This window comes from Mus caroli, chromosome 14 (genome assembly GCF_900094665.2).
Source record: "Mus caroli chromosome 14, CAROLI_EIJ_v1.1, whole genome shotgun sequence".
NCBI lineage: Eukaryota > Metazoa > Chordata > Mammalia > Rodentia > Muridae > Mus > Mus caroli.
In genome coordinates, this window is record NC_034583.1 from 39,539,060 (window position 1) to 39,563,818 (window position 24,759).

At 40.2% G+C, this 24,759-nt stretch overlaps 1 protein-coding gene across 33 annotated transcripts in view; it reads left to right on the top strand.

Moving 5' to 3' along the window:
* Ktn1 (kinectin 1) overlaps nt 1-24,759 on the top strand; it is a 90,738-nt gene that overhangs the window by 23,168 nt on the left and 42,811 nt on the right. For 28 of the 33 annotated variants that reach the window (XM_029469356.1, XM_021181171.2, XM_029469354.1 and 25 more), the window contains exons 4-15: nt 1,116-1,292; nt 3,922-4,052; nt 5,732-5,848; nt 7,658-7,798; nt 14,264-14,370; nt 15,589-15,721; nt 16,911-16,998; nt 20,572-20,738; nt 21,589-21,657; nt 23,113-23,150; nt 24,072-24,162; nt 24,540-24,608. In XM_029469356.1, the coding sequence (XP_029325216.1) occupies nt 1,116-1,292; nt 3,922-4,052; nt 5,732-5,848; nt 7,658-7,798; nt 14,264-14,370; nt 15,589-15,721; nt 16,911-16,998; nt 20,572-20,738; nt 21,589-21,657; nt 23,113-23,150; nt 24,072-24,162; nt 24,540-24,608 (1,328 nt within the window). The remainder of the gene's footprint in view (nt 1-1,115; nt 1,293-3,921; nt 4,053-5,731; nt 5,849-7,657; nt 7,799-14,263; nt 14,371-15,588; nt 15,722-16,910; nt 16,999-20,571; nt 20,739-21,588; nt 21,658-23,112; nt 23,151-24,071; nt 24,163-24,539; nt 24,609-24,759) is intronic. The other 5 variants (XM_029469358.1, XM_029469357.1, XM_029469362.1 and 2 more) reach the window with 1 other exon arrangement.

The window sequence follows — 24,759 nt, forward strand, 5'->3', positions numbered from 1 at the left end:
CCTCCTCCTCCTTCTTCTTCTTCTTCTATTTTTTTTTTTTTTTCCCCCGAGACAGGGTTTCTCTGTATAGCCCTGACTGTCCTGGAACTCACTTTGTAGACCAGGCTGTCCTTGATCTCAGAAATCTGCCTGCCTCTGCTTCCTGAGTGCTGGGATTAAAGGCGTGTGCCACTACCTCCTGGCCTTAGTAGAATTTCTTACATTGGGAGAAAATACAACATTGAGAGTAGAATCTGTAGGCTTCCCTCCATTTCTTCTCCTTTATTGAGGACAAGAACTGTGTAACCTTGGTTTTCTTGGAACTCATTATGTAGACCAGGCTGGCTTCAAATTCAGAGATCATCTGTCTCTGCCTCCGGAGTGCTGGGATCAACTGCATGTACCACCGTATCTAGCCCTTCCTGTGCTCTTGATAAGCTTAGTAAGGTGTGCTGTAGAAATTAAAGGCATGCCTATTGGAAGGAGAAACTATTGAAAGCAAAAACAGCAGAGTTTATACCTAGCATAGGAAAGAAACTGGATTTAAAATGATCACGTGTGGGCTGGAAAGTGTACAGAAAGCTGTGGTTTAATCCCCAGAAATACCGAACCTCGACATGGGGGTGGGCGCCTGGGTAATCAGAAGTTTAGAGTCATTCTGGGTTGCATATAACTCAGCATCATCATAAATAAAAATGGACTCCTTAAGAGTGCTACTGCAGTGCGATAGGCTATCATCTGTCCAGACAGAGACATGGCTTGGTGTTGTAGCACAGCTATAGTTTCATCTTTCAGAAGACTGAGGCATGGCGATTCTGTGTTCAGGATCATCCTGAGGTGCATAGTGATATCTCATCTCAGAAAGAGTAAACAAGAGTTAAGTAGCTAAAGGACAGATTGAAACGTTTTCAACACTTATTAGAGAAGATACACTACCCATTTAAGATGACTTGAGTGATTTCAGAGTATTAAACTGATACGTTAGAAATCATGTTAAATGTGAAGTGGGAATTAGAAACTAAATTGAGCTAATAAGAGATTTTAGGGTCACTGCATTTGTAATTAGATTTAAGTGTGCTTGTATATTGTTTAATTACTTCATTTTAACAACTCTGTAACTGATGTTCTTTCTTAAGTTGCAGTCTTGGTGGATGAGCCCCTTACTCATGCAACTACTTACATTCCTTTGATGGATAACGCTAACTCAAATCTCATGATGGATAAGAGAGAAATTATTGATAGGATTAAACCTGATCATGTTGAAGGAATCCAGAAATCTGGAACAAAAAAGCTGAAGATTGAAACTGACAAAGGTAGTATGCAAAGTGTTGTGATCTGTTGTGTTGTAAAATTAGGGTTTTGAGTCTTGGCCTGATGCACATTTTCTCATAAGATCAATGTATTGAAAAGATCAACGAATATCCTTGAGGTAGAAGACTTAACTGTAGTTCTATAGTCCAGGGCTTCTGAACTTTTAAACACTTAGCCATCTTTTGCTTGAGAAATTTTTATGCAATCCAAGGTATATAAAATTGGTATAACAAGAAAACATTTATTGTTAATAAATCAAAGGAATTTGTTTTAAAACAATTCTTGGTATATGTATAATTTTACCATTTGTTAAAGTTATAGGAAATTTGTATTCTAATGAGATGGATAGGCTTGTTTATTTTTAGCTTTTTTTATGACTTAATTTTAATTTTATGTGCTTTGATGTTTTGCCAACCTGTGTGTCTGGGTGAGGGTTTTGGATCCACTGGAGTTACAGACAGTTGTGAACTGCTATGTTGTTGCTGGGGACTGGACCCTGGTCCTCTAGAAGAGGAACCGATGTTCTTAAATGCTCTCCAGCCCAGACTTGTTTATTTTTACATAAAGAATGAAATGTTATCGCAGAACATCTGTATCTTTTTCTGTGTTGGCATTTTGGTTTTTAAAGTCTTCTGTGCTGAAGAGTCGTCTCATATACATACATAGGTAGCACAGAATGACGGACGTACATGGAGGGCCACTTCAGAAGTGATTGAACATTCTATCATCATTTTAAACCAAAATTCATTTAACATTAAATATTAAATAATTAAATTAAATTAAATAATATTAAATATTAAATAAACATGCCTTTAATCCCAGCACTTGGGAGGCAGAGGCAGGCGGATTAATGAGTTCGAGGCCAGCCTGGTCTACAGAGTGAGTTCCAGGACAGCCAGGGCTACACAGAGAAACTCTGTCTGGAAAAACCAAAAACCAACCAGACAAAAAAAGAATCAGACATCCTAACATGCAGTCCTGAGATAGACTACTCTGATGCTCACTTGCTGAAGAATGATAATAGGAAAGTACCAGCCATCATTTCCTGTAATTAAACTATTGTTTCTATAAGAGCAGCGGAGTTTATATGTACCGTAAAGACATTGCAGTTTGTTTCAGACACTACTGTTCTTTTGTTTTTCTGTTAATTGGACACAAGGTAGCATCATTTATTTAGGAAGGACCCTCAGTTGAGAAGACGCATCCTTTGTCAGACTGTCCTGTATGTAGGGAGTCTATGGAGTATCTTCCTGATAGATCTGGACAGGCCCAGCCTTCTGTGGGCAGCGATGCCCTGGGCAGATAGGGCTGAACAAGCCATAGGGAAAAAGCCAGTAAACAACTCTTCTCCTGACTTCCTTCAGTGATAGACTAATGTAGACGTTTGTAAACGCCAGAAGAAGGTATATGATCTCCAATAACTGAGTTACAGATGACTTTGAGCCTGCATGTGGGTGCTGGGAATTGAACCTTGGCTCTTGGGAAGAGTAGCTGGTACTTTTAACTGAGTCATCTCTCTAGCCCCTATAATAAATAGACTGTTTTAGCTGGGCACATTCCTGTACTTATAGTACTCTGGAGAGTGAGAAAGCGGATTCTAAGTTCAGTACTAACTGGGGCCTACATAAAGAGATACTGTCTCAATGTATATTTAAGAGCAGTTTTAAGTTCATATCAAAACTGAGTAAAGAGGGTTGTAGGGATGACTCGTTTTTTAAGAACACTGGCTGCTCTTGTACAGGACCCAGGTTCAATTCCTAGCACCCACATGCCAGCTCACGTCGGTCTCTAGCTCCAGTTCCAAGGCTTCTGCTACCCTCACTCAGACATACATGCAGGGAAAACACTAATGAACATAAAATAAATTATTTTAAAGAGTTGAATAGAAAAGGCAGAGTTTTGCAGAGTAATGCAGCTGGCATGTAAAACAGGCTTAGGCTGGCTGCTTTGGGTCTGGGGAGAAGTTCCTTGAGGAAAGGGAGTTTCTCCGGGGCCCTGGAGGGTTAGAGTAGGTGAGGCTAAGAGATGTTTTAAGGCCAGCACTGCTTTATATTTGACAGAAGCAGACTGCATTGTTATCATCATCCCAGACTTCTCATCTGTGGAGATTGCTTTACTCAGTCAGGATTAATAAGGAAATGAGGCTATTGCGAGCAGGCTACACCTCCCTGCTCCAGGTGCTTACATGGTTATAAGAGTGAGGGTAGGACTAGTGAGGTAGTCTTAGGAGGTGAAGGCGCTTGCTGCCAAGCTGAGCAATCTGAGTTCAAGCCTTGGAACTCATGCAGGAGTGAACCATCTCAGACGGGTTGTCTTCTGATATGTGTGCTCCGCTCCCAAACAAACAACAAACAAACAAGTAAATGGAATAAAACGTAAGAGCATAGTGGTAGTTTAGTATTCTGCAGTCTGGGAAAACTTTTAGCTAATGTAATTTTTCCATGTTACAGATGATAAATATTATTTTTTTTCCCTTTTGACTAAAGTAGCTATTGTTACTTGACCTAAAGTCTGTTTTCTTGTGGTTATTGACTTTACTTAAGGTCAGGGATTTTTTTTATGTTTACATTTGTTCAAATTATTGTTTGTGTTTCTAATACTAACTTTGCCCTCCTTTTGTTTACAATTAAGAAAATGCTGAAGTGAAATTTAAAGATTTCCTTCTGTCCTTGAAGACTATGATGTTTTCTGAAGATGAAGCTCTTTGTGTTGTAGACCTGCTGAAGGAAAAGTCTGGTGTGATAAAAGAAGCTTTAAAGAAGGTAAGCAGTGCTGGACAGTGGTGGCACACGCCTTTAATCCTGGCACTTGGGAAGCAGAGGCAGGCGGATTTCTGAGTTGGAGGCCAGCCTGGTCTACAGAGTGAGTTCCAGGACAGCCTGGGCTACACAGAGAAAGCCTGTCTTGGAAAAAACAAACAAACAAACAAATAAACAACAAAACCCCCAAAACCCAAAAAAGAAAAAAACAAAACTAAGAAATAAAATTAACGCTTTTTTCACTTAGACATTCTATGTTTTTAAAGGACTAAGACGTAAAAGGTAGTGAAGACAGGTAAAGGAGAGCTAATGTTTGCCTGACACAGAGATTTCAGGTCTTTCAGGGACACTATAGATAATGTAGTAATTCACTTGAAAACGATGACCGCAGAGGTATGCTGTGTGCACGCTCTGATAGAACTACAGTGTACTAGGGTTCAGCGTTCCCTCTGACCACACCCTTCACGCCTGCCAGTTCAGGCAGCAGGAGAAAGCTGCAGATAAACACTGTGTGTATTGTCTGTATGACAAGAGTGTGAAGTTCAGGCTTTGTTTATGTGGAGAATAGTAAATAAGTAATTGAAGGAAAGGGAGTCATGTTAACCTCACTAAACTGTCATTCAAGTCCACAGTCAACAAATCAGGAGTTTAATCTGACAAAACCTTGGAAGTAGAGTTTTCATGAAAACGTCTTGAAAACTCAAGCACAACTGTGGCCAAGAAGTTTAAAGAAGGATGGTGGCACAGCCAAGGCCTGGGCCACTGTTTATCCACAGAGCCAACACTAAGAGTGTGGAGGCAGGCAGGAGTTACGGGGAATGTATGGCACATAGAAATGGCTGCCATGAACTGAGGGTGGAGGAGGGAGGAGGAGAGGGGAAGGGATCTGCTCTGATGTATCCAGTGTGGCGCTTCCCTCTTCTGTGGAGTCTCCTTTCTTGCATGGTCTTTGTGCTGGGTGCGAATGGTGAATTTGTCCAGGGTCGTCTTTGGGGCTGTTCAGGCAGTGAGGTCTTTGACCCATTTGGACTTCCCATGTTGTGACTCCCTCCTCCCACCTCTGCTTGCTGTGTTCTTAGAATAGTAAAGTTGATGCAATTTCTTCATTTTCTCTTTTCCTTCATTTAGCTTTTGACTGTCTTCCAAGAAAGTTCTTGCTTGAAACTGCACTTGTTTCTCATGTCAAATGGGACATTGTGATTTTGTTTTGTTTTGTTTTGTTTTTTGATTTGGGAATAGTGCTTCCTGATCTCAGAGAACGGCACTGGTGGCATCTTGGCATGTTGTGACAGAGTTGTTGAGCACGTGTCCAATTGTCACTGCTCTGTTGGTCTTCCCTGTACTGTGTTTTGAAATTACATATGGCTGCTTCTTGGTGAGAGGTCATGTGATTTCATAGTCTCTTAATCCTTTGGAAAAGTAAGGAGGGAAATTACTTGTTTTGACTTTTGGGCTTATAAGTGTTAGTTCTATACTTCTTTATTAAAGTATGCTGCTTTGTACCCTACTAATATTCACTGTCGGAGTGACTTATCTGATTTTATTTGACTAGTGTGTGGCAATCATTTTATTTTAGACGTACATTCTCTTGACTCATGGGCTCTTCATAGTACCTTTTTCATGCTCACAGCTTCTTTGGGTCATTTCAACTTACTCATTCCGTCCTGATTTCTCAATTACAGTCGAATAAAGGAGAACTGAGTGGTCTTCTGCATCAACTTCAGGAGAAGGAGAGGCTGCTCTCTGCCATGAAGGAAGATGCTGCTGCCTCAAAGGAGCGCTGTAAGCAGTTGACTCAGGTGAAGACATTCTTCGGTTCAGGGATGCGTTTCCTGAGTTGGAAGCAGTGAGAGACTTAAGCACCATATGCCGTAACACCTTAATTTAATTTTTATGTAATAAATTTATATAGAGCAAATTTATATACAGTAAAAATAGTTTTAAGATTTTCATATGGAAGACTTGTAGTCATTCATGATATAACAAATAAAATAAAAATATTTATTAGTCTAATGAGCATAGCAAAACCATTGTGCTCAGAACACAAGAATTTGTTTTAAGTGGCTGTGATATGGATCTGTTCTTCTGAGAAGCATAATGTCCATTTACTCATGTGAAGCCTTTATTACTTATATATGGAAAGTTTTGTGATAACTACTTATACTTTTAAATTCTGTTTCTTTAAAACTTTACACATTTTAGTCTGAGGGGTAAAAATCTAACCCCAAAAAACCTTTTTAAAGATATTTGTGTTGACTGGGAGACTAGAAGTGGCGCTGTGGAGAGAATTTGTTTCCTCCAGTAGATAGAGTGGTATAGACAAGCGTGTGTGCGATTTCATCTCCACCCCACAGGGATGCATCACTCTCATTGTGAACCTTTATGTGAGCTTGACTAATAAGAAAAGTCAGTGCAAGCACAAAAATGCTATAAGCCCACTTCCTTATAGTTAACTTTAGTATATTTTGATGTGAATATCATTTAGTACTGTTTTTTGAAGTTTAAAAAAATAGGTTGTTACTTTTTGATGTTTTGTTGTGAGCATACCCTTTAATGGTTATTTACCGCTTCAACCCAAGTGTCATCGTCCTGTATACTGGGGATGTGTATACTTGGTAACTAAGTTAAATAGCTGCATAAAATATCCATCTGAGTGACTTATCTTCAAAATAAAATTCTTTTTATTAAACCATATTTTATATGGAGTTTAATAAAGTGCAGTGCTTTTTTCCCCATAGTTTTGGAACAGTCTTAGGTATTCCAGGCTGGTCTAAAGCTGATTGTATAGCTGAGAGTGACCTCGTACTCCTGAGACCCTCATTGCACCTGCAGTGCTGGGATTGTACATGATTGCCAGCATAACTGGCTTTAGTATGATACTTCTGTAAAAATACATTTAATGTAATTCTCTAAAAATAAACTGTTATGTGCATTGTATGTCAGTATAACAGCTTTCAAATATAAATCTAAAATATGAAATGTAAGTATATAAATAATAAATTACATAAAAGCTTCAGTTCTGTCACAGTTTCTTAAAGCAGGGATGTATTCATACCTGCAGATAACCAACATTGCTTGTTTTCATTTGCTTGGATAATATTTGTTCTAGGAGTTTATCTTTTAAGATTTGAATTAGAAAGATAATAAGTCTTTGTTTTCTAAGCTAGCTATTTTTAACTTACTTTCTGCTATAGATAGCCTGCGTCTCTTCCTCTAAAGGACAGGCCTGTCTTTGGTTCCTACTCTAACGCCTTTCTTGGTCTTTTCATTGAACTCCAAAGGAGAGTGAGAAATAATCACTGTTTTGCCTTAAAATATTTTTTCTTACAATCACATTAGCATGTAGGATTTATGTCAGGCTCACAGCCTTTATAATGATTGAATCAAAACGTGCATTTTAGATAGAAACAATCTGGACAGTGTTTGTAAATAAATGTCGAGTGGAGAGTAGGGCTGCAGGAGACTCTTTGTTTCTTTTTTTAACCTTTGACTTTGCTTTGTACAGCAGCCCTGATGGATTCATGATATGTTACTGTTAGAACATTGTCTTGCTTTGGTATTGTCATAATAAGTTCTTCATATATTTCTTTTCTGGTTTACTATTCTAGGAAATGATGACAGAGAAAGAAAGAAGCAGTGTTGTTATAGCAAGAATGAAAGATCGGATTGGAACACTAGAAAAGGAACATAATATATTTCAAAACAAAATGCATGCCAGTTACCAAGAGACTCAGCAGATGCAGATGAAGGTAGGTTTGGAGTCTTGGGAAGTAAGATGAATTATGTGCGTTTGCTTAACTTCTAAGTGCTTTGCATGGGTGGAGCTATTGACATATAGTGGCTAGCTAAACTCACTTCTCTTTATTCTGAGTTACGTAAATATTCTGTGTAGGGATAAGATCGGAAGCTGAAAGCTGATGGGGGCAATACACCAGGCCAGTGGAGGTGGCCATGATGTGCATTGAAGTGGTGGAGTTGGGAAAGTTGGGAATGAACTGATAGTAGATAGAAGAGTAGTGAGACACGGTGCTCAGGCTGTGTTGCACCTTCTGAATCAACATTGTCAAGTGAAGCTGGAGGTGTGGGTGGGGGCTTGGTTGAAAGAGTTATTACGTGGTGAGCTTCTTTATTCCCATCTGTGTAGATAGTGGGGTCACTGACTATATATTTTGGGAGTGCAGAATTTTGTGAGAAATACAATACAAGTTGTAAGAATTGGGAGCCAAGGTATCGTGAAATAGAGATTTGGAAATAAGTATAGATCCATTAGAGTGTCTCTCGGATGCCTGAAGACTTGTCAGCCTTTGAATGAACTTAGGGAAGTCAGCAGAGTGATCCGTTTTAATTTTTGATGGTCACTGTGGCAGCAAGTATGGAGAGGGAATAAGGGGTAACGTTACGTTTGCAGGAACTCAAGTCCGAGCAGCCAAAGACACTTGGATCCTGGTAATGAGAAGATGAGGTGGACTGGTCAATCCACAGGAGCTAGGATGGGGCCTGGTGTCTGAGTGGGAATGGATGAGAATGACGCCTGGGCCACTCAAGGCATCTCTACATTTTTCTTCAGTCTCTGATGTTCCGGAGATCTGGTTCTTACAATTTTTTCTATGCATCATTCATTTTAAGGATTTTAATTAGGTCTGGACCAGTGAATTTTTGCTCTCCTCCTCTCCCTGTTTTTCTTCTGTCCCTTGATGAACAAAGCTTGGAGTTGTCAGTTGAGATTTTAATCTCATAATAGAATTCTTCTAAATTGTTACTTTCATTTGCTGGCTGATGCTTTAGATCTAAAGGAAAGTACAGATCTGAGATTTAACTTTATTAATGTCAAATTCTTACTGATCAAGTTGTTGTTTTTGCTTTTAAATTTCCAATAGTTTAAATCATTTTCTTTATGTTGAATCCTTTGACTTTTATCTTTATTGGTGTGAATCTTAGAGATATTTTATATAAAATTTGAGACAGGCAAATATAAGACTAGCTTAGCAGCCTGGGGCTGGACTTGGTTCAGGCTGGGCTCCTACTCCTTTCCTAGGAATGCACCTAGCAGCCTGCGACTCGTACCTGCTTTGAGCTGCATGTTTACCCCACTTCACCTACAGCAGTAGAGCAAATTTCTCTAACATCCTTCTTGTGGTTAATTTCTAGTAAACATATTTTGGGATTTGTCCAGGTACAGGAGGCAGTAGGCCCATCCTGTCTACCTAGCTTTGGATGTATGTGTGGTCAGACAGTGTCCTCTCAGTAAATAGGGGGAAAAAAAACCCTATTTACCTACTATAGCATTAATTTTTTCGAAGCGTACTTTTTTTTTTTTGAGATTTTTTTTTATTTTCTTCATTTACATTTCAAATGCTATCCCGAAAATTCCCTATACCCTCCCCTGCCCTGCTTCCCTACCCACTCACTCCCACTTCTTGGCCCTGGCGTTCCCCTGTACAGGGCATATAAAGTTTGTAATACCAAGGGGCCTCTCTTCCCAGTGATGGCCGACTAGGCCATCTTCTGCTACATATGCAGCTTGAGACATGAGCTCCAGGGGGTACTGATTAGTTCATAATGTTGTTCTACCTATAGGATTGCAGACCCCTCTAGCTCCTCCACTGGGGGCCCTGTGTTCCATCCTATAGATGACTGTGAGCATCCACTTCTATATTTGCCAGGCACTGGCAAAGCCTCATAGGAGACAGCTATATCAGGGTCCTTTCAGCAAAATCTTGCTGGTGTATGTAATAGTGTCTGCGTTTGGTGGCTGATTATGGGATGGATCCTCTGGTGGGGCAGTCTCTGGATGGTCCATCCTTTCGTCAAAGCCTACTTTTTTTTTTCTTTTTTTTTCGAGACAGGGTTTCTCTGTATATATAGCCCTGGCTGTCCTGGAACTCACTTTGTAGACCAGGCTGGCCTCGAACTCAGAAATCCGCCTGCCTCTGCCTCCCGAGTGCTGGGATTGAAGGTGTGCGCCACCACGCCCGGCTTCAAAGCCTACTTTTAATGATAGTTCTTAAACATTTTAACAACTTCCCCTCTAATCCACCACCCACCAGAGGTAGTGGAAAAGAAAGGTTAGGATATGGGGGAAGCGGACCTGTTTAGAAATGGCTCTGTGGAGCAAATCCCATCTGTGATGAGAGGAAATTAGCAGTTCAGTTCATAGGTCAGCAGAGGTACCTCCGTCCACTCCCAGACACTTTACTGATGATACATTAGCAGTCTGGTAAAACCCAGATCAGCAGCAGTGATGTGACCTAGCAGGAACAGCCAGGCCTCAGCTGCATCAGCACAAATCAAGAGGGATTAAGACCAGCAGGAACATCAGAAGTTCCTTGTGCCTCTCAAGGAAGTGAAGGTCAGAGAAGATGAGACCCAAGGAGCTAGCTATGCAAACTAGCCATGCCCAGTCTTCATCACTGTCTGTTGAGTCCTATTTATATACCCTCCAAACAAGTTTTGCCTCACCATGAGTCTCACCTCAGCACAAGAGCCTGAGTCTGTATCAGCTGACGTCACTCAGCCGATCCGCCCAAGTTTGTGGAATAGTCGAGAGGCCTTTCTATGGAGTCCTGATAAAAAGAAGCTCAACTATGCATGTAGGGTGGACCAATACATACATGTCCTTAGTGGAGAATCCTTTATCATGTGTCTTTTCACATGCTTGGCTTTAGCAAAATAATCCTGTCATTTGTGTTGCTTCAGTGAACTGTTTGTTCCTTCATGAGTCCACCTTAGTGAAACTTCTTTTCACCTTTGCTCACTTAAGGAGACACTCCTTCCAGTGTTTCCATCTGACCAAACAACTAGTTCCCAAAGAACCCTTTAGTCTCCACTTCAACCTACCTTATATCTGAGCGTAATTGGGTATGCATAGATTAAAATTAGATGCATCACAGGAAGGGACAGGCATAGCAAACAAGGTTTACATAATTGAAAATAGAACTGCTGATATTTGTCCTTAGCAACCAACTCATTGTCCTAGATGCCATAAACAAGGGACCCAGACAGTAGCCAGGGATCTTACGTGCGCTAGCTCAGGAAGACATTGCACACTTGCAGTGTTATCTGTGGTTTAGTTTTACTTCTCAATAGTTTCCTTGCCAGTTTGCAGTTTGTCAGTGTTTTGATTAAGATGTTTCAGGTTTCCAAGAACCTGGAAACACCTAGTTCAGATGGTATGACCAAGCCAGCTCTGTCAGTCAATGGTCTCAAGGGAGGGAGTAAGGATTAAAGGAAAAAGAGACAATTAGATAACATTTTAACTTGACCCCAGCAAGTGCTGAAGTGAGTTTATTTTTTTTTTCCAGTCTGCTTTTATACCATTGTAGGTATAGAATGCAAGTATATGCAAATACATGCAAAGAATAGGGTCAGCTCTAGGTCAAAGACTAAGTAGTCAAGGAACAAACAAACAAGACATAAAGGATTACTGTATTCAGGGTCTTAACAAGATGATCAAGATACAAAGAACACATTCCTCACTTGTATCCATTTTTGAGCCGACTTCTTTGTCCTAGCCCAATGTCAAATTCTTACCTGAGCCCACTCTCTTGTTTTAGCCCAATGTAAATGTTCTTGCCAATATCCTTGAAGCAGCTGTACCAAGAACTCTCCACAAGTAACCCTGATAATATAGTTATTGTTGAATTCAATTCTTAGCTTAGTTATATATAGAATTATAGATAGAATATTTATAGTCCTTACTACTATATTTTTGTATTCTAACTTGTGATTAGTTTCAGATATTTTTTAAATAAAAAAATAGTTTTTGCCAGGCAGTGGTGGCACACGCCTTAAATCCTAGCACTTGGGAGGCAGAGGCAGGCAGATTCTGAGTTCGAGGCCAGCCTGGGGTCTACAGAGTGAGTTTTAGGATAGCCAGGACTACACAGAGAAACACACCAAAAAAAAAAATTATTCCTTACGCCTAACAAAGTTCATTGTTTCTCACAGAAATATCGCTAATAACAGAAATGAGAGGCATTGTTAGGCTCTCACTGTCCACTGTTTCTAGTGTTTGTTTTCTTCAGTCTTCTTGTTCCCAAGCAATTTGAGACATTCAAGAACTGATCTTCAACTGACTTCAGTTTTTTTAGGACAAGTTCCTTTTTTACATTTTTAAAAACATTTATGTTAGATGTCTGAGTCTTTGCCTACATTTATGTATGTGTACCACATGCATGCTTAGAGCCCTCAGAGGTTAGAGGATTGTGTGGGACTTCTGGGATTGCAAATGGTCGAGAATCACCATGTTGTGCTGAGCATTGACTTGGGTCCTCTGTTAGAGCAACACATGCTCTTAAACAGTGGGTCATCTCTCCAACACATTGGAGACATGTTAGAGTAGCCTCTCAGGTCGAAGGTGGAAGGTTAATTGATGCACGCACTCTGCTTCTGCTTGATGTTTTGTAGAGGCCAGGATGTATAAATCTGTATATGGAGTTCATAGAATCCCGTGACCCATGAAAACTAGAAATACATACTTTAAAAAAATTTTTTTATTAGATATTTTCTTCATTTACATTTCAAATGCTATCCGCAAAGTCCCCTGTACCCTCCCCCTGCCCTGCTCCCCTACCCACCCACTCCCGCTTTCTGGCCCTGGTGTTCCCCTGTACTGAGGCATATAAAGTTTGAAGACCAGTGGGCCTCTCTTCCCAATGATGGCCGACTAGGCCATCTTCTGCTACATATGCAGCTGGAGACACGAGCTCCAGGGGATACTCGGTAGTTCATATTGTTGTTCCACCTAAAGGGTTGCAGACCCCTTCTGCTCTTGGGTACTTTCTCTAGCTCCTCCATTGGGGGCACTGTGTCCATCCAATAGCTGACTGTGAGGAGGAATTACATACTGTATTTTGTTAGTTGATAGTATTTGTTTCTCATAAAGGAATAATTTATGTAGTAAAGGAAGACAAGTCCTTATATGACTGTAAGAATTAGTGTTTATTGTCTGATTTTATAATTCTGAAATTAAACAATTAGAAGTTAAAGAAATGTTACAGTAGTGATTGTAGTGGTTGAGGGGTGAATATGAGTTAGTTAGGAATCATGTACATGAATGGTAATGCTGGCCATAGAGCAGAATGGATATGTTTAGTGCCATTGGACTTTGTACATATGAAAAAGGTGGTGCCAGCCGTGGTGGCTCAGTGAGCTTGCAGCCAAGCCTGATGACTTAAGTTCAGTTCCTGGGACTCAGGTAGCAGAGAGAGAACTAATCCCATAATGTCTCCTCTGAACACATGCACACATTCATGTGTGCTCAAACAGCACACAGCAAACGTGAGTAAAGAAGATCGTCGCTCGATGGTACAGTTCATGTCACTTATGTCATAAAATTGTGTTACTTAGCACAGTAAACAGCCCCAGTGTTGCCAATGTTTTTTCAAGTAGATTTTATGATGTCTCTTAGTTATGCTTAATTTATAACTTTATAAATGTCTGTGCATATTTATAATGTTTAAACTTTGGATAGCCAGACATTTTGGAGGTATGGGTTCTCCATTTGTTGTCCTAGGTGGTCTGTAACTTGCTATTTAGAGCAGGCCAGCCTTAAAATTCACAGAGCTCTACCTGTTTCTGCCTCCCACATACTAGGATTAAAGGCATGTGCCACCTCATCCAACTTAAAACTTTAAAAGTCTTGTAATATAATATTGACATATTCTGGGGTCAGAACAGGACTTCTGTGTTGGGTTTGATAAGTCCCAAATCATATCTTAGTTCTGAAACTTGATGCATGTTTGTCATCTTACCTCAGATGGATTTTAGCTAATGATCTTGTTAGGTTCTGAGCTGGGCAGTTTGCACTTCGCATTTATTTATTTATTTATTTATTTATTTATTTATTTATTTATTTATTCACTTAATCAATCAATCAATCAATCAATCAATTAATTAATTGGTTTTTCGAGACAGGGTTTCTCTGTACAGCCCTGGCTGTCCTGGAACTCACTTTGTAGACTAGGCTGACCTGGAACTCAGAAATCCACCTGCCTCTGCCTCTCGAGTACTGGGATTAAAGGCATGCGCCACCACGCCCAGCTTGTACTTTGCATTTATTAATAAGCAGTTTTTTAAGTCTCTTCATATTGACATGAAAAAGATGGTTTGTATTTCATTTTCTTAATGCTTTTTACTCTTTTATTATAGTGCAATTTCTCTTAAAGGTGACTTTGCTGATCTTTGTTTCCTAATCTTTTATATTCTTAAAATAGTTTCAGCAAGTTCAGGAACAAATGGAAGCAGAGATAGCTCATTTGAAGCAGGAAAATGGTATCCTGAGAGATGCTGTCAGTAACACTACAAACCAGCTGGAAAGCAAGTACGTGTCCAGATGCCTCGCTCTCCACCGATGACAGACGTTTACCTCTGTCCTAAGGGGGTGTTGGGTAGTGACTGCCTTGAGCTTTGCTTCCTCCGTTTGCCTCGAATCTTGAGTTACTTTTCAGGAACAACTGCTTTCCTTGTGTGAGAGCTGGCTCTTCTGAGTGGTGCAGACTGCCAAGCCCCCTGAGCATCAGGGTTGCCAGTGAAGTAGCACACATGCAGTGAAGCTGCCCGTCAGCCTAGCCCTGCTTAGATCTCGTTATCCTCAGGAGCACCTGCCATACTGATTTTCAAACGTATGGTCTTGACCCTCCTCACCTCTAGTAGTTCGTGATCCCAGGGGTCCAGGTGGCTCATGGGGGACTTAGAGACACTGGTAGTCTTTCACAAATTAAGCACTGGTTATTATTTGCAGTAGTGAAGTAAAAGCTTCCTCGTTAGAATTGAAAACGTTCTCTCCCTTTGGATAGCAGGCCAAGTCCAGTTACAATGGTATTGGTATTAGGAGGGTGCTGTTTTTGAAAAGGTTTATATGATGTGTCTTGAGTATCTTGCCTGCATGTCTGTGTACCACATACTTGCCTGGGAGGCCAGAAGAAGGCGTCAGGTGCTTTAGAACTAGAAGGAGGGGTGGTCATGAGTCACATGTGGGTAATAGGGCCAAACACGGGCCTTCTGCAAAAGCAACACGTGCTCTCAACTGCTGAACTTTCTCGCTAGCATCCATATTAGGAACTTTTCAGATCAGTTCAGTGGTAGCAACATGTCTGTTTCTGCTTTTGAGTATTTGGTTATCCATTTTTTTCTTGACATCTTATGGTAATTTTTTAGATTTAAGATTATTTTATTATTATCGTTTGTATGCCACAATATGTTTCCTATTTTGTTCTGTGGAGTACATATGGAGGACACAGCAGCTCTGGGAGTTGGGTCTCTCCTGCCACTGAAATTTGGGTTGGCTCAAAGGTTTTTGAGCTTGCATAGCTCTTACTCTCTTAGTCAACCTTTCAGCACTATAGTGGTTTTTAGAGCTTGCCATCATTTGAATTGTTTAAAGAGTACACTCGGGATCAATAGTACTACTTAGTCATGTTCCCTTACGTTTGCCTGTAAGTGGGGTTATTAGTTCAGCATAATTAACACAGAAGATGTTGTGCTTGTGAGTTCTTTGTGTATAACAATGCAAAATCCCTAATCTAGTCACTGTTTGCAGGCAATCTGCAGAGCTAAATAAACTGCGCCAAGACTGTGGGAGGCTGGTGAGTGAGCTGAATGAGAAGACAGGAAAGCTGCAGCAAGAGGGAGTCCAGAAGAAGAATGCAGAGCAAGCTGCTACCCAGCTCAAGGTGACCCTCCCTCCCTCTTTGTACCATTCTGTAAATGTGACGTTCCCCACTTCCATGACATAGTGTGTATATAGGTTTGAGAAATCTAGTGTGAAGTTAAATTAGACCCACATTCTAAGGACTCTGCCTTTTCAAAGTTATGTCTTGATTCATCAAGGGCTAGGGCTAGGTTTGAAGCTACAGACTGCGATAAGAAACATGAAGCCAAATGATAGACAAGTAAGGGTTGAATTATTTTGTGTGTGTGTATGTGTGTGTTTTATATATGTCTACACATGTAAGGAAAAATAATTTTAGAAACCTTTAGCATTCAGGAACCTTTAGCATTACTATTATCGTCTATAATCAAGTCAGATAGAGCCCCTCTCAGCTTTGGCACCACACCTCCCCCAAAGGCCCCTCCAGGGCTTTCACCTGAGCCTTGGTGTACAAACCCTTGGTGTTTTCAGACCCCAAGTGGCAGGTGTGTGGTGAAGCACTCATGCTCTCATGAGACATGTAGCATTCTCAGGCTGCCTGACGAGGAGCAGAGTCACTCCCGTACGTTACATGAACTCGGGAACTTACACGTTTAAGGGCTGATGGCTACCTGTTCCTCCTCCTGAGGAAGAGGATTTTCTAAAAATAGATAGTTCAATTTATAGAGGGTATAGGCAACCTGACTGTTAATCCCTCATCCACACTGATAGATAGTATACCTTGACGCCAGTTCCACACAGTTTTATAACTTGTTTTTTCTTTTTCTTTTTCAAAATTTGTTCATACTTTGTGAAAGTGATGTCAGTGTCTTCCCTCTAGCACTGGGGTTCCCAGGGGATTTCCTGCTGACCTGGATGGAGGAGTGTGATAAGCGGCATCACAGTTAATTATCCTAAGAAGTGTTTTGTAATATGTATATTTTAAAATATTTTACATAAAGTCTTAGGTTCTTACTGAGATTTAGCAATAAATTCTGTCTTGTTTCTTAATAGCTTAGGGACTTAAGAATGGTGAAAAATAGCTTCTAGCTCAGTGGGTCAGATAAGTTTGTAGGAGCAGCTGTCTGTCATGATCTAATGTCCATAGAGTTGATGTCCTGGGGTGTTGGAGAAGATGGTGGGTGTGGCCGATAGAGAAATGGCTCTTTTTTACAGTTGAATCTTGTTGGGGTTGATTTTTATTTTTTCCCTTTCTCTCTTTAAATATCAAGGTTCAACTGCAAGAAGCTGAGAGGCGATGGGAAGAAGTTCAGAGCTACATCAGGAAGAGGACGGCAGAGCATGAGGCTGCCCAGCAAGGTAAAGAAAGCACCTGTGCAGACTGGGACACTTCCTCTCTCTGCTGTCGGGGGAGAAAGATTATTCGGCATCTAGCAGACAAATAAAAATAGATTTTTGTCCTTTCAGATTATCTTATTTCTTCAACACTTGTTAGGTGTAAAATAACCTCGTGGCTTTGTCTGCAGTGATACTGCAGGAGAATTAGCATCTGCTGGGCTGTTAAGAGCAGGGCCAGCTGGGCGTGGTGGCGCACGCCTTTAATCCCAGCACTCAGGAGGCAGAAGCAGGTGGATTTCTGAGTTCGAGGCCAGCCTGGGCTATACAGAGAAACCCTGTCTCGAAAAACCAAAAAAAAAAAAAAAAGAGCAGGGCCGTGGCCGTTTCCCTGTGGCTTGCCTTTGGTCTTGGTGGTACTTGTAGCCTTCTGAAGAGACAGTTGCTTCCTTGGATCCGCCTGCCTTTACAGACATGAGCATTGCCTGCTCATTTGACTGGGGCGTTCACTGTGCTGCTTTCACCTCTGCTGTTCCCTTTTGTCTCAGGGTTTCTCTTGATGTGGCAGACACCATGACCAAAGTCCACCTGGCCAGGAAACAATTGAGCCATCTTAGAGCTTGTAGTCCATCATGATGAGAAGTCAGAGCAGGAACGCAAGGGAGGAGTCTGGAGGCAGGAACTGAAGCAGAGACCATGAAGGAAGCTGCCTAGCTTCCTAGCTCTATATGCATACTTATGGCACTGCCCTGGACCCTCCCACATAAACCACCAGTCACGAAAATGCCCCACTAGTGTGTCTACAGGCCAGTCATCTGGAGACAGCTACTTGGTTAAGATTTCTTTTTCTTAGATGACCCAACCCTGGGTCAAATTGACATAAACACTAGCCAGAATGTCTTTCTAAACTTGAATATGGCTCCATGTAGGATAAATAAGAGTTTGACTTGTTAGCTCTTTGGTTTCCTCTGATTAGCCCTTTTGGTCAACACCAAAATAAGCACAGGACACTTTAAGACTTCTGCTTTTATGTAAAGATGTTATTTATGCTAAGATACTTTAACTTACTTAAATGTGTAGTGTTTTACATGTTATGAGTGAAAAGCAGGGGTCTTGCTAGAAAGCTCTCAGTATAAACCCAGTAGAGAGTAAAGCGGCACTCTTTTCTCTGTTGTTTTAGGCTTATTTCTTTCATCTTATGCATGTGAGTGTTTTGTATGCACGTGTGTATATCTATCATGTGCATGTGTGCCTGGTACCCCAAGAGGTCAGGGGAAGGTATGGGACCCCCTGGGACTGTAGTTACAGATGATTGTGAGCATCCATGTGGTGCTAGGAAGCAAACCTGGGTCTTGCAGTGCTCTGACTGCTAAGCCACCTCTCCAGCCTCCAGCTCTGCTCCTTTGCCTTTATTCTTAGTGGCTTACCTCAGACTGTGCTCTAGCTGACCATGTCTTCTTAGACCTCAGCAGTTTACTCTATATTTCTAAACAGACTGAATTCTGGTACTTAAAAAAGTGAGGCGGTTTGTTTTGTTTTGTTTTGTTTTGGTTTGGTTTCGGTAGTTTCTCTGCATAGCCCTGTATCTCACTATGGAGACTGAGTGGGTGTTGAATTCACAGCAATACACCTGCCTCTCCCTTCTGTGTAGTGGGATTAAAGGCGTGAGCCACCATCTAGCTAAAGTGAATCTTCTTAAAAAATAAACTTTATTATATTAAAAACCAAGCTTGTAAATCATCCAGACCCAATTTTATAATCTCAGTGACCTATACAGTTAGAGTAGCTATTCCAAAGTCATGGAGCTTAACATTGCGTTTTACTCGTTCACCGAAATATATTTTTATGTATTAGTTGCCACCAAAAAATGGGAAATCCATGACGGAGTTTTAACTAGAAAAGCAGCTAGTCTTTTCATAACTCGTGTCTATCGATGGCATTTGGTCCTCCCTCTCGCCCACACCCTAGTGGTTAGCTTCTGTTCTTTTCCTTATGTTATGCTGTGTCCACCTACATGTACATTTGTTTACATATATGCATGTGGCTAGAGTCTGTGTAAGAGAATAGTACTGTCAAACATTTCTTAATCCACTTCTCCTCAACATCTTAGATGCTAGACTTTCCTCATGGCCCCTCCTGGAGGTGTGGTCTTCGTGCTTGTTCTAATGCTCTAATGCTTGTTACTTCCTGTGTCCTACGACTCTCTTCCTCTCTGCCACTCTGTCTGCTCTTTGCCATGCCTCATTCTCCCTCACTGGATAAAGCTTTGTTCTTTTCCACCAGCTGCATATGAGTATGCATATGAGTATGAGAAGTGTGTTTGTGGAGGCATTAAGTAATCTAAAATAGTTTTTATCATGTAAGATTGGTTCATCTGGAGATTGAGCTATAAGTCAGCAATGATTTCATCTAAAGAATTTTGACATCATGAACTTAATGTTTTTGTTTGTTTGCTTTTTAAAGATTTATTTATTTATTATGTATAAGTACACTGTAGCTGTCTTCAGACAGCTCCAGAAGAGGGTGTCAGATCTCGTTACAGATGGTTGTGAGCCACCATGTGGTTGCTGGGATTTGAACTCAGGACTTTCAGAAGAGCAGTCAATGCTCTTAACTGCTGAGCCATCTCACCAGCCCCGAACTTAATGTTTTAATTGTAACTGTTGGTAATAGATATTTCTCTTCTGTGAGTTCTAATCCCAGATATGTCCATTATTACATGATTGATCTTCAGCAGTTCTTCCTGAGTTGTATTGTCTTATAAATGTGAGAACTTAACCCTTCTTAAGATAAGGACATACTAAGACACATGCGCAGCTCCTTTTTTCTGGCTTCCCTCTGAACTATGACTTGTTCTTGGTATGGGACAGGGCGATGATTCTCGTGCTGCCAGTGGTGTGCTGTCAGTAGTCTTTTGATTTAGGTTTTCTTTTCTCTTTTCAACCAAATTAATGATTGTCTTTAAATTCACGTTGTCTTCATTTATTGCAATTTTGAGTTTATATATATATATATATATATATATATATATATACACACACACATACTTTTTCTTGTTTGTTTGTTTGTTTGTTTATTTATTTGTGTGTAGGGGGGTGTTACCTGTAGGAAGGAAGAAAGGAAACAAGTTACCCTTCATTTCAAATTATTTAAATAATATTTTAAATGACAGCTTTGAGATAATAGATTTCCTTGGCATCTCTCTGTATAGCAGAGTTCAAGGAATTTTCATCGAATTTGTTAACATATTATTAAGGTATCTTTTGGGAAATAAAGAGTGCTTTCAAGAAATGGTAGAAACATTTAAAAACCTTTATATCTCATTTAGTTAATGCTTATTGAGTATGCAGTATTGTGCTAAGTCTTGGGCACAGATTGGATATAGAGAGACACCGCAGACTCTGATCCAGAAGAACTCACTCTATGGCAAGAGGAATTCGACAGGTGGTTGGCATTGCACAGAGAGGATGAGCCTCTGAGACTGTGTAGGAGACAGCGGATCTGTGCAAGTGTTCCAGAGAGGGCAACGCATACACTGAGGAACGATCGAGGGGAAGAGGAGACATTTTGTAAGATGTAGTTTTTTGTTTACTCCAGACTTACAAAGTAAATTTGTGGCCAAAGAAAATGAAGTCCAGAGTCTACATAGTAAGCTCACAGACACCTTGGTATCAAAACAGCAGTTGGAGCAAAGACTAATGCAGTTGATGGAATCCGAGCAAAAGCGGGCAAGCAAAGAAGAGTCTCTGCAGATCCAAGTGCAGGTATCTGTTTGTCTTTATGCGTTTACATGTGCTACAGTAATAATTAAAAATAACGAATTTGAGAGGGAGGGAGAGGAGCCATCGGAGAGGTTGAGGGGAAATGGTTTAATTATAATTTAATTCAAAAATTACAAGTAAAGAAAAGTTCAAAACCTATGTCTTATACATTAAGTTCATTATTATGCATTAAGTTCAATAAACTTCCAGTTCAGTGTTCAAATCATTAAGAAAAAGAAATTAGGATAAGTGTGGAGTGTCCAGATTCATTTATATTCTCTCTCTCTTTGTCTCTCTCTGTCTCTCTCTGTCTCTCCCCCTCTCTCCCTCTCTCTCTCTCTCCCCCCATCTCTCTCCTCTCTCTCTGTCTCTCTCTCTCCCCCCTACCTACCCCCCTCTCAAGTTTATTTATTTTATTTATGTGAGTACACTGTAGCTGTCTTAAGACACACCAGAAAAGGGCATCAGATCCCATTACAGATGGTTGTGAGCAACCATGTGGTTGCAGGGACTTGAACTAAGGACCTTTGGAAAAGCAATCAGTGCTCTTAACCACTGAGCCATCTTTCCAGCCCATAGGTCCTAATGTTTAATGGTGGTAAATAATTAACATTTAATCTTTGAGCATGTTAAAGATGAGCTCATCCACTTCCTTAGGACTTCCTGTGATAGGATCAGCGACAGTAAACCAGCCTTGATGTCTGCCCTGTAAATGAACTCAAAAGAGAATGCCAAAACGCTTTAAATAAAGATCATTTAGAGATATCAAGAATATGTAAATCTTGGTGTTCATGTATACTTGAGTATTTTTTAATGACACCTTTGTTCTCTTTTTGTTTGCTGTTGATGAAAGGATATTTTGGAACAAAACGAGGCTTTGAAAGCTCAGATTCAACAATTCCATTCCCAGATAGCAGCTCAGGTAATGGTGCTTTTTAATTGATTACCGTTAATCATAGCTTTCCAGCCATTGTAACAGTTATCTGACGTTTCTCTAGTGCCAAACTTCAGTAGTTGGGAGACTAGTCAATGAGTCAGTTTGTAGTGGTACAGAGTTTCAACCACTAAATGTTATATCTAATATTGGGCAGCACTAAGAACCCCAAACCTGTGTTATTAGAAGGGGTAGGGTGAGAACACTCACTCCTGGGGAAAGGCTCGAACTCTGTCACAAAACAGAAGGGCTGGCCAGTGTGAATGCAGACTGGGCTGATGGGGTGGTTGATGCACTGTCACAGCCAGCTGACCATGCTCAGGACCCACACATGCACAGCAGGAAGCTGGGTTGTTTGCAGAAGGCTCAGTTTGAACCGTATAATTCAGTTTAGTTAGTGGCAAACATTGATAGCATTGCTGCTTTCTTTGATTGATTGACTGATTGATTGATTGGTAGGCTTTGTAATATAAATGATAGAACATTCAGAAAAATGTGAAGGCTTCCACAAATACATATACTATAAATTTCAATTTCAGTTGAATGTTAAAATTATTAAAATTATTTATAGCAGCAAGTAGTAGGAATTTGACTCTTGGACTTTGGCGATGGCTGGCTCAGCAGTTACATGTGCTTGCTGCAGGTTCAGAGGACCAGAGTTTAGTTCCCAGCGCCTGTGCCAGGTGATTCACAACTGCCTCAACATCAACTCCAGGCAATCTAATGGCCTCTTCTGTCACTGCACTCATGTCATGTGCACATGTCCCCCATTGCTTACACATATTCCAAATAAAAACAAATCTTTAAAAAAGAAAAAAAAATTCACTTTTACATAATAAGTGATTTTAACATTAAAAGGTAATTTTAGAGTTCAAACTTCCAAAGCTTTGTGCACATAAATGGTTTTTCCTAATTGCTTTTTTGTAGAGATGATACTGTAAAATTAGCTGGGGGAGAACCATTTAATTCAGCAAAAGGGAGCTGTATGTTTGTGAGTTACCAAGCCCACTTAGATTGGGATCTTTGTCAGCTGAGCGGTAGTGTTCCAGCCTGTCAGAATGCCTGAGTGTGTGAGAACCTCAGTAGTGGAGAGACGTCACTGACCGTCTCCTCACTGTCTGATCATGAAGGGCATCCTCTCAGACACTGTTGCTGAAGAAGAGACGCACGCACAGGGGTAGGGATGGCCTCTGTGGTTGTCTCTGCCCCTTATGTACTTGCTGCTTGTCATTATTCCGTGCTGTGTTGTGTCAATTCCTTAATAGTGGCTGTTGGAGATCAGATATGCTTTCAGGATGATAGCTACTCACCATAGACCAGATATGTCTTTAACAACTTTATATGTTAATTTCTCTCTCTTTTTAAAAGCTCTGTTTTGATTATTGTACAGCTTTTAAGCTTTTTCTCAAATGCTCTTATGTTGATAATGTTTTTCTTTCTCAGACCTCCGCTTCAGTTCTAGCAGAAGAATTACATAAAGTGTAAGCTTGCCATTCCACACTTCTCTTATAATTGATAACCACTAACAGATGCCTGCTTGATTCAATATACAATTAATTTCACTCTCTTACCTGTTTAGAAAATTACCCTGAACTCTATTTTAATCTTCTCTTCTAACCTGTGTCTGTTTAGTCCCCAAACATTACACTTTGTTTTTGTTGTTGTTATAATAGAGCTGCCTAACTTTCCTTCATTTGCAATATTGGTAATGATGTAGAAGAGGCAATTGTGGTTTCAGAGTAGTGAAAGGAAATTAGTGCTTGAAACTGCTTTGTACTTGTGGTTCTGCTGTGTCTAGCCCTGTGACAGTAGGCCATACACTCAAAGTAAATTTGCATAGTTAAATAACTATACAGATATAGGTCAGTTGTGTGCAGATGACCTATAATCTGGTTTTGATACCAGACTTTTCAATGTAAGTTAACTTCTTTGACTTAAGTTTTAAATAATGGATTTGTTTGTCTATCCATCTGTGTATCTATGATTTGGGGCCTCATTCTGTAGCCTAGACTGTCCTTGAATTTGTGGTGATCTTCCTGCCTTTGCATCCTGAGTACAGGTGTGAACGACCATCCTGCCATAAAATAGGGGATATTTGGGGGTAGAGAAAGGCTCTCATTGTCAAGCCTGATTGATGTAAATACTATACCCTGGTCTCACACGCTGGAAGGAGGGAGCAAACTTTTTCAAGTTCGTTCTCTCTCTCTCCGTCTCTCTCTCTCTCTCTCTGCCATCATGCTTTATGATGCTTACTAGTAGACTAGTAGACTTAATAGTGTCTCTAGAAAGAGAAAGTACAGTTATAGGAGAAACTAACGTAGTTAAGATGATCCTTTCCATGTAAGACTTTTAAATCCTGTTTGTAAATGCTTATTAAAAGCATAAATATATTTTTCTTGAAGGATTGCAGAAAAGGACAAACAGCTAAAGCAGACTGAAGATTCATTAGCGAATGAACAGGACCACTTAGCAAGCAAGGAGGAGGAGCTTAAGGTACAGTAGCTCAGATGGCTTGCTGTAGGATTTGATAGGACTCAAAGCTGAATTACCCTAAAGATTATAGTCAGTATGTATTTGTATGAAGGAAGAAAAATACTCTAGAACTCATGGAAAATGCTTTCTCTTTTCTGAACTGTAAAGAAGGATACTTCTTAAGCTCTAAAAGGAAAAGCCCAGAAGGGTTCTTTTCTCATAATGCCTTCCATAACAATTCCAGAAATTTGCCAAATAACACAAATGAATGATATATGATTTAGGAAATTTATAATTTGAGACCTTTACTTAACTCTTAAGCAGAATCTTGCCACAAGTTCAGTTTGAATTATATGAAATATTTTTAATCCTGTATCCTTTTTTTTTTCTTGCTCTAGGATGTACAGAATATGAATTTCTTATTAAAAGCTGAAGTGCAGAAATTGCAGGCCCTGGCTAATGAGCAGGTAAATAAGTCACTTTTGCTTTTGTTTATTTATCTCTGAAGAAGTTTGATGTGTCTTTTTTTCTGCGTCTGTGAGCCTCGGTTTACTGTGTCTATACTGGTTACTTATGTTTTTTCTGCGTCTGTGAGCCTCGGTTTACTGTGTCTATACT